At 40.2% G+C, this 10,368-nt stretch overlaps 1 protein-coding gene across 1 annotated transcript in view; it reads left to right on the top strand.

Annotated features, from left to right (window-relative positions):
* Positions 1-3,394, top strand: part of LOC118328735 (NADH dehydrogenase [ubiquinone] 1 alpha subcomplex subunit 4-like 2) — a 4,849-nt gene extending 1,455 nt beyond the window's left edge. Inside the window, exons 2-4 of the mRNA XM_035662629.1 lie at positions 1,012-1,097; positions 2,173-2,236; positions 3,250-3,394. Coding sequence (XP_035518522.1) covers positions 1,012-1,097; positions 2,173-2,236; positions 3,250-3,306 — 207 coding nt within the window. The 3' untranslated portion in view covers positions 3,307-3,394. The remainder of the gene's footprint in view (positions 1-1,011; positions 1,098-2,172; positions 2,237-3,249) is intronic.
* Positions 3,395-10,368: the final 6,974 nt, after the last annotated feature.

Genomic DNA, 10,368 nt, shown 5'->3' with positions numbered 1-10,368 from the left:
AATAAATAAAAAAGTAAAAGGGTGATACGACGTAGTTATATGATATATAACTATATATGTATATATGAAAGTATGCTAGGTCTCGAATAATGACATTTTTTGTTAGTTGCAGCTTCTAAAGTTTGTACAGGAAATGTGAAAAAAGATGTTGGGCGATATGTCGGGCCGATAAAATGGTAAATTTTGAGCTGGAATGTACAATAGGGTGGCAGCTGCTGTGATTGAGTGCATTTGCTTGGAGTTGGAGTTGTTGGTACGATTAGTTATGTTGAGGTGGGGTGAGTACTGTAGCCGAGGGGAGGGAGTATTCTTTCCCATCTCCTCTCCTGCGCAGCAGCTTGTAAAGGTAGTGGAATTGATTCAAGTTTTAACACAGACAGATTTTACTAATCAACAACAAGGCAGAGTAGCGGTCAAGCGCAGATTCAGACAGAAGGACAGATTGTCTAGATGAAGCTGGAGTAGAGACATCCGTCAGTTCAACCTGATCAAACTGTCATCGTCTCTACAGCTGTGAAGATCTGTGGTAGGCTGGAGACAGCCTGTTCACCGGAAGTGGTGTGACGTTGCCTCTCCCTCTTCTGCCCTCTCATACGATACAAGTTATCACATAGTGAAGTAGACGGAAATGTGGATGGCAGTGTGAGCGTTGTGTGTGTGTGTGTGAGATGCTGTCGCTCAGTCTGACAGGTATAGTGTTGAGGAGGAGAGGCTGGCACACACAGAGATGCGCCAGCTCTCTCTTCCACCGCGTCCTTGCCCATTCAACCCAGGCTGACAGTGAGCTGCCTCACACATGGCCTGGGCCTCATGCATATGGAGGAGGGCAGGGAGAGGAAAAACAGGAATAACAACTACCCGTGTATGTGTGTGTGTGTGTGTATTTCACACAGGTGTTTATTGTACATATCACAGCCAACCACTTGATAGAATATGTTTGTTTACCTTCATATGTCTCGGTGGTCTGGGACTAATGCATTCTTCTCCTCTCCTCTCCTCTCCTCTCCTCAGTTAATCCCTCAATTTTTCTTCCTGACTCTGGGCATGACAGGGGCCACCCTCTATCTGATCCGTCTGGCAAGAGGACCTCATGTCACGTAAGAGTAACTTGTAACCATTGTAGTACTCTTCCTACTTGTAGACTTATTATAGTGTACGTGTAGTGTACATTTTACAGTTACAATAATGAACATCACTGGCATTACTTATTGACCATCATATCTGATAAATATATCTCTGATGTGTTAAAATCTGCAGCCCAGTGATTTAAATATTGGGTCCTATTACATCAACAGTGAAACCTTATTTAATTTGATAAGCGATTTGAAAAAGATTTTGATTCATAAGCGGATACTGGATTCAGATTTCAGATTTGCTAACCCTAATGCCATCTGTGTGATTGTCCTGAATTTGATTGCAGTATCAAAACAAAGCTTTTTTTTATGTTGAATTAAAGTTTATAACAAACGCAGCGGGGTGTATGAACCTGTCATTTCCTCAGAAGCAACAACCACACTGAACTCAGTGACTACACACACGCATGCAGTAAATGTGTAGTGTCCTATTTTGGGCCACACAGAACCACTTGTTCTGAGGGTCAGCCATAACGCCTGACCTCATCACCAGCTGGTGATGAGTGCTGTGGTCAGTGGCTTCCTCTCTTCCTCTCTCTCTCTCTGTCTCTCTCTCTCTCCCTCTCTCCCCCTCTCTCTCTCTCAGAGACTGTCTAGTGTTTGTGGTAATGGAGAGAGGGGGGGAGACATACCCGCTCTGCCATCAGTCTCTCAGTCCCTTTGTTTGTGCTTTGGCGGCGTGATGCGCTGCCAGAGGAGGAGGAGGAAGAGGGATGGACAATCACAGTGAAGCGCTGTGAAATCCAGACTTTGGTTAATGAATAGAGGAGCACAGCCAAGTCATTGGGCTGAGTTCAGCTCATCTCATAATCACCTCTGTCTTTTTCCACAACTTCTATATAATTATCTCCTTTTGTCGCTTTCCTTCTGTGTTCTTTTTCCTCCTATTTGTTTACCTCTCAGTTGGTTTCTCTTATCAAGCCTCCATTCCTCTTTGTGTTGATCTTTACCTCCGTCATCTGTGCCTTTCTCCTTCTCATGTCATGTCTTTTCTCATTCTCCTTCCTCTCTTTATTCTGTAATCTTTCCACATTTGCAGCCTCTGGGACAAGAAGAACAACCCAGAGCCCTGGAACAATCTCGACCCAACCTACCAGTACAAGGTGACTACTCCCCTGTCACACACTGAAGGGCCACATGCCTGCTCACGACAATCACGTCTGCCAGAAAACTAATCTAGACACGAATAGCATTGTTTTACTGAAAATCTCACAATCATCATCTGTCCTAAAACCTACCAAAATACATTTGGACTAACCAATGCAGGCAAAAAAATGTCAACATGGCTTCTTCCTGGTTTTCTTCACATCTGTTCAAACAAAGAAAAACAAAGTGTCTTTCAAAAACAAATTAAGGCAGATGGAAGCAGGGGCTTTTAGTGGTTGGTAATAATTTCCCCTACCTCTTAAACAAGGCCAGAGCCACAGACAAACTAATGAAAATATTAACAACGCTGACCCAAAATAGAGCAGAAAAACAACCAACTGACAAGTCCCAGAAGAAGAGATCTGGATGATGTGTTTTTCCAGAGAAAAAAGCATTTTCTGAGGGTTTCAAGGCTGCGTTGCTTGCCAGTGGAATGAAAGTCGCTTCAGACAAAAGGTCAGGACACGGCATGTTTAATTCTCAATAGTGAGGCAAAGGTCTCGCATCGAAATTCCACTGAAGTCCAAACAATGAACGTAATGAGGAGGGGGAAGCGGGAAAGATTGGAGGGAGAAGAGGGGAGGCGAGACTTTTAATGGCAGACCAATCAAGGAAAATACATGCAGAGAAAATAATCACTGCCAGTGCAAAAATTTGAGTTTATCATGGCTGCAGGGCTGTGATGTAAGCAGATCACACGTATGCAGTCACACAATATATACTATATCATCCATGAGATATTCAGCAAGACAAAAAAATGGAAAAAAGGTAGATAGAAAGTACCATGGTAAATGAGTGTAATAATGTTTGGGTGAGTGTGTGCATGTATATGTGTCTATATTTGCACTAGAGGGGAAAAAAATAAAATTCACCGTTGCCTCTTTGTTTTCCATGTGTTCTCCTAAAGACAGCACTGATGAATTTAATTTAAGCAAAACAGATTTAAATGTATTCCTCCTGCCTTCTACAGTTTGTGGCCGTCAACACAGACTACAAGAACCTGAAGAAAGATCGCCCTGACTTCTAAAGCTCCTCCAGGCAACTCCAGGGGCACCAAGTTTAACATGACCTCCTGCTGTCACCTCAGTGAAGTGAAACGTCTTCCATTTTCTGAGTCTCACCTTATTCTTCACGAGGACAGCTCTGAATTAACGCTGTAACACTGTGAACAAAAGCAATTAAAGATTACATGAGACAGAGGGCTGGTCTTTAGTGCATGATTGTATACAGTGTGGTGTTGTTTATATGCTACTTATTTAATGCTGCTGCTTATCCAAATATTTTACTTTGGGTGGATATTGAAGATGAAAATGAATCCTGACATTTTCAGGCAACAGTAATAATAATAATAATAAAACTAATAATAATAATAATAATAATAATAATAATGGTGTTCTGCTAGTTCTAATTTTTGATCAGGTCGTTTGTCAGGGGTCTGATATTTAAAATCAAAGTGAACATCTTTCTTTAAAGCTCTACTGGTCAAAATTTGTTAACTTTTTATTAGTCAGTCCAGTCATTTAACTGAAACAGTCCAGCCAAGTATTTGCTACTAGCTAGCTAAATCTCCCTGATTATGCTACATCATGAACAACAAATCTGTGTTGAAATCAGCAGGAGGAGAGCTAGTTGGCAGCCGGTTGGGCAGCAGAGTCCTGCAGTGTGTTTACAGCTAACGGAGACAATAAAGCTAACTGAGATAAACACTGGGTCCACTCATTTCAGTGTGTCGGTGCACATTTAACAGGTAAGGTGAGGGCGGGGAAAACTGTTAACATATTTTTTTTGACAGTGGTGAAAAACTTAGTCTGGAGCTCTGGGTACCAGATACTTTTCTCAGTTTTGTTTGCCACTGCATCCGGTAACCCTTAGTGTAGGCGGGAATCTTAGCTGATTGTCATAGCGGATGCCTGGGGAAACTGCCATGGTATCATGTTTGATGTGACACAAAAAAAAATTAGGGTATACTTTCCTTTTGAAAAACTTTTATCGGCAACCAAACAGATGCATGTCTGCACTTTGCCAACTGACCCCAGCGTGGTTATGCAAGCTGACATTTTTTTTAAATCTGGGTTGAGTGAATAAAAAAAATTGAGGTCGCAATTCACACTGTGCAGGACATCTGCATCAATTCTAGTGACAATTTTTTCTGACCAATATGTGGTCTGCAGTGTTTTAGTATTGGTGCAGCTCGATTGGAACCTCAACTGAGGAGATGCCACAAAAAGAACTGGGCACTATCCACCAACCAAACAAAATAAAACAGTCGAGGAGACCTCATCAAAGGTCCTGTAGGTTAAGCACACTCTCCCCTCCACTATGCCATCCTGCTGCTAAACTAATAAAAGTCTGTGACATTGCTATGCACACCATGAACAGCCAATATTTTGTGGTTGACTGTGTTAATGAACTCATACATGTGCTAAAAAAAATCTTGCTTTTAATTTCAGAAGGGAAAAAACATTATTTACTGAGCTCATCACATCAGCAAATCCCAGCAACTGCCTGGGACAAGCAAGTCACACATGCACACCATGCTGAAGATATGAAGTTGGCGCTGAAAGAGGACCAAAATAGAAATCAATCATGAGGAGATGAAATATTCCCGTGTGGGGGGGTCAAATAGAGCTTTTAAACCAAAAAAATTTTCCAGTCGCGCAAGAAAGATGCAAGTCCAAAGAGACATACACTGAAACTGTTTGATCCCACTGGTTGTCCTGTAAACAAAAAAACAAAAAAAAAACCCCCAAAAAACATTATTTTCACTAGGGCATGGAGCAGGAAATGACAAGACAGAATCAGTAGTTTCTCCAAATGTGCTCCTGCTGGCCATAATTCTCCCAATGTTAGGAGGGTTTCATTATTGAATGATGAAATGTTTTGTGTGTGTGTGTGTGTGTGTGTGTGTGTGTGTTGTGTGTGTAGTGTGTGTGGTGTGTGTGTGTGTGCGCTCTCACTCAGTATCAGTGGACACCAGACAACAACATAAAATCCCGCTCTAATGGCACACAAACTGTCTCAATGTCGGACCCCTGGGTTCTCCTAATACACTCCTTAATAGACAATCTATGTTCCAGAGCCTGCATGGGCCCTATTTATGTGTGTGTGTGTGTGTGCTCCTTTTAAACAGCAATATGCCTCCTGCAACAGTGTGACCTGCCCAGTGGGTATTGTCTGTTGCTGGGTGATGATTTGTGTGTGTGTGCGCGCGCATGTGTTTGTGTCAGATGCACAAAACCTGCTGACAGGTAATCAGCCGGGCCAAAGTATCACACTGGGGCATAATCACAAGGTCACACACACATACACACACAGAGGTGGGACAGTTATTATCCAACCTGAACAACCTCGCAGGTCGTTGTGATTGCATTGCCTCAGTGTGTTAGTATCAGTATAAAACTTTAAGGCCGAGAGTGACGCACACCAGCAGCTCGCCGTCAACCAATTTACCAATTAAGATAAGAGTTTGTAGAATATGGTAAGATTTTATGTTGTATGTTGTATTTCATCTCGTTTTTATGCCATTCACGCTCTCTCCATTTATTTTCCTACACTTCAAATGTGACTTTCTAAAAACATCCCTTGAACATACTTTCCCTTCTTAAATGTCTCTTCTAAGCTTTCTTTACCTAATAACATGTTTTGCTTGCCTGCTTTTAGTCATTTTTCCAACTCACTATAGAGCTAAATCACTCCATTCATATGGCTTCAACAGTTAGCAACAGTCAACAAACCTGGTCCTTCTCCAAACAACAAACATTAAGGCAGACATGCAATTCCAATAAGGCCTCAGTAGGCAGCAAAGTATTGGAATGTGTGATTAAGATCTCAGTTTTACAAACACAGATTGTGTTTGTAATTTTTCTACTTCAGAAGCTGAAGTGAGAGCACTTTCTCATCAGATACTTGAGTACTTGTCAGTGAAAGCGAGACAGAAGGAGGGAGGGAGATTCAGAGAGGCCATCTCCTCCTCGATTACATCCTCTCTGACGACCAAGAGTAGATATTTTTAGATGAGGATTAATTTTAATGGGCGAGATAAGAAGTAAGTCGTGGGTGGAAGAGGGACGAATAAATAAGTAAATAGGACATGCTGCAAAACAGGAGGCAACGGTGGCAGCGTTGGGGTAATGGCTGTTGTTGCGAGGCCCTGGGCAGATCCACTGATCCAGTGGAGATAGTGAGGCCTTTCATCCTTTAATGTTTTCTCCCAGAGGTGGAACATGAAAATCAAAGAGCAAACCAGTGTTTGTCCATAACTCCAAATGGAGCGACCTTTTGTAAAGGAGTAGTTATTAGGTTAGACGGTGCTTTTGTTCCCACTTTTAGTAGTCGTTTCTCTTTTAATATTCTATCTAAAGACGACAAGGTCTGTGTACTGACCTAGTGATGATAGATTCACAGAAGCATCTTTTGGGGAAACAAAAATGTTGAATGCAAGAAATAGCATTCATCATTTTTGTTACTACAGAACAAAGCAAAGACAAGCTTCTACAATAGTTCTAAAGTAAAACTGAAAAATATCTTGGTGTAGGAGTTTGAGGTTCAGAAAGCTCTAAGAGTTAATTTGATGAGCGTGATATGATGAACACATTTGGGTGTACACCAACAGATGGCTGAGTTGTAAAGAACGATCTGCATGAGGTTTCACTTCCACAATGGAGGACTACAGTATTCACTTTTTGAGACATAAAACCTCCAACGGGTGTTCTGGTGGGCCTAAAAGGGCAAAAACTCCCCAACCCTCAGAAAATATACAGATAAATCAAAATTTCTAAACTGTCCCACCCCCAAATAAAACGTGTATTCCCAGCCACCATGACCAAGTGTCACATCTCGAAAACATAATTTTTTCACTTTATTTTATAAAATAATTTTGTGTGTGTATTTTGTCCAAAGATCCGATTGCACAAAACAATGGCAAAAAGAGTTGCTGTTCTGAGTTTTTAATTAAAACATATATTTGTTAAAAGTAAGAGTGTTTAGCATTCTATTTTCATAGGCAGGTTTCTGCAAAAGTAGTCTGACCACAAGGCAAAGAAATTACTCGATATCTGATGTTTCACAGCCAGGGACCACAGAAGTGATTTCTGTTTATGCTGTCCCATTGCAGAGGTTTTGAAAATTGTTTCCAGGTTAGTCTACTGAGAATTCATAGTGAAGTTTGAAGAAATTCAACATACTGTGTCTTCGAAGTGGAGCATCTGATGGATTAACAGGCTATTTTTATGGGTTAATATAGGTTAAAATTAATTATTCTGTAATTGTAAAATCCATTTAAAAATTGAATTAGACATTAATGTAAAGAAACTAATAGATGGAAAAATATCAATTTACAGAAAACAGATTTATTTATATGTCAGCTGCTGTGACTGTATGGTGGTTTTGTATTCCCGTCTTTCTGTATGATAAAAATATCGCCATGCTAGTAGTTTTATTCAAACTTTATTAAAGTATGCAGAGTTGACCAACACAGATCACTAAACCACAACACAAGTGAGCCACATAGATGCAGAAAGAAAACAACAGCACATCCCACTAAAAATACGAGAAATGTACAAGGTAACATCCTGCCTATATGAATTTCTAAATATGCCAGCGGCATGTTTATAATATACAGCATGAGAATAGCTCACACTGTGTGAAAAGCAGGACAAAGAATTATGCTGCATTGGCAGTCTTGTTCCTGGAATCCCTCATCACTTCAGGAGCGAAGAGACTTTCCATCGAGTTAGAGGAGGTGAAAAAAACAAACAAACCTAGTTTCAATTATTGGCTCCCCGCTGCAGGTTCCCTGCAGGTGTGACTAAATGTTTGTTTACTTAAAGTAATGCTAAAAAAATAAAATATGTGTATAAAATAGGTATAACTGGCTCTTTCAGACATGCATGCACAATCTGACTGCTTACATTACAGACACACAAATTAAAGACAAAAAGGTGCAACAACAAGAAATTAAAATATAGGCCTTTATCAAAGCACATATTTTACTTGTCATTGTAAGAAAAGCACAGGTGTTAATGTAGGCCATGACAGTGAGTCAGCATGCAGGACACTGAGAATGAACCAGCTAAAGTAAATTACACTGCTCTTTTTCTATAGTGACATATTCTCTCTGATATTTCTTTTAGTTGTGTGTTTCAGAGAGCTTCTTGTTACTATGCAGTCTGAATGCTTAAGTCCCTTTGGACAAAAGCAACTACCAAATGAATGAAATATAATGCATTATTATTTGTCAGGTTAACGTGAGACTGTAACAAAAAGAAATAACAGTTTTCAACTTATAAATGAAAAGTTGTAAGCAATAAAACAAAACCTTTGTCAAGTCAATACAGTTTTGCTGCCATTGCCTTCAATGGTGTTGCATGACCAGTGGCTTATTGTGGCTAATATTACATATTAGCAATAACCATTATCTCATAATTCTGTCACTTGTGCCCACAGTGGCTGCTGCTAAAAAAAAACAACCTACTACTCAGGTTTAAAAGGCCATACACATCCATGGTAAACGAACACAGGTGACTTTAATTTCGCCTGATCAGACCTCCTCTCAGGACCGTATGGGCGTGTATAGACTGCCCTTGACTGATGTCCCCGATTCTCCTGTTCCACCTTCATCAATCTTATCAGCATAAAGGAGGCCTGTGAGCTCATATATAATCTTTGCTTTGCCCACCTGTAACCAGAATAGCAAGATAAAGTGAAAACAGCTGGGAACACAGAGCATTTAATATGAAGTCTTTTTTGGGTTTCATTTTTGTTAAAAGTTGCAATCTTTACAATTTTTTGGTAGGCCTTACTGCGCAGCATTTGGCTTACTGTTTCTATAGTAAAGTGTTAGACTTTTATCATTTATTGTCATTAGCACCTGTGGTAGCAGCAGGTGCAACTGTACGGAAGGATTTGGACGGGGATTAGGATTATTGTACAGACAGACAACACCCACACGCACTGAAGTGGCGCCTCTTACACTATGAGGAGCACTCGTGTTTCATTATTGGATCATTTCAGCACATTAGTGTGTCATGAATGCTTAAATATGATTTGGAACATCATTACATCCATACAGTCCTATCTATATTTAGATCTTTTTACTATCATATCAACTTCTGCCAGGTTTAATTATGACAAAGGTACATTCATGCATACTGTACACACACACGCACACAAACTGAAGATACATTTGTAATTAATTGCTGACGTTGTCATTTATCCCTCTCCCCATTAAACAGACATGATTTATTGGCAGATCAGCTACCAAGGGAACTGAATTTTATCATCTTTTCATTTCACATTTCTCTGCGAGTGTGTGTGTGTGTTTGTGTGTGTGTGTGTGTTACTACAACAGCAGAGGGCAGATTAGAGGGGAGTTTTAAGGCTTTGATATATGACCAACATTATAAGGAAATGTACCAGATGGGTAATATTGTGTACAATTATGACAATTACAACTGAGAGTACTTTTTCATTGGACTTTTTCTTGCTTATGGACCAATTCATTTTAGAGAGAGGTTTTACGATCCGTTCTGCTGCTAAGAGATATCGCTCATCTGTGTTGTTTCTAAGGAATGAAAAAATTGTGTTAACTCCCCCACAGGATGATGAGGAGAAGGCTCCATTATATAAAATGACCAACAAAAAACTGCAATGGTGCCTTAAAATTCACACCGTACACACAATGCTGCCTGTGGGCATTGCATGTATGTTCATTTGTATACATATTGTAGCTTCAAAAAGCAGTTTCCATTATCAGCTTTACTCAAGAAAGCACCATTGTCTCCTGTTTAAATACTGTGCCCCGATTCACAGAGACAATATTGGTCTCAGTAGGCACCGCTAACAAATCTGACAAAAGGAGAGTCGGTACGCCTCACTCTTCATGTAGTTGGTAACACAGCAGATGATTGTTGATTAGGCGATTCTATGCAATTCTAATCCAATACATTATTTTTCAAATTCAGCAAATATCTCCTCACAGTCCGCAAGCTTTCCACTGTACACAACCATGGCTCTGTAAATGGGAAACAAACAAAGTGGTTTGGACCAAGCCACACAACACTAACTTGTTATTCCAGCCAGGATTTGTGTG

The sequence above is a fragment of the Morone saxatilis genome, unplaced genomic scaffold, assembly GCF_004916995.1.
Source record: "Morone saxatilis isolate NCDOM2014 unplaced genomic scaffold, NCSU_SB_2.0 Contig18, whole genome shotgun sequence".
NCBI classification, from domain to species: domain Eukaryota; kingdom Metazoa; phylum Chordata; class Actinopteri; family Moronidae; genus Morone; species Morone saxatilis.
This window is presented reverse-complemented; position numbering and strand designations above follow the sequence as displayed.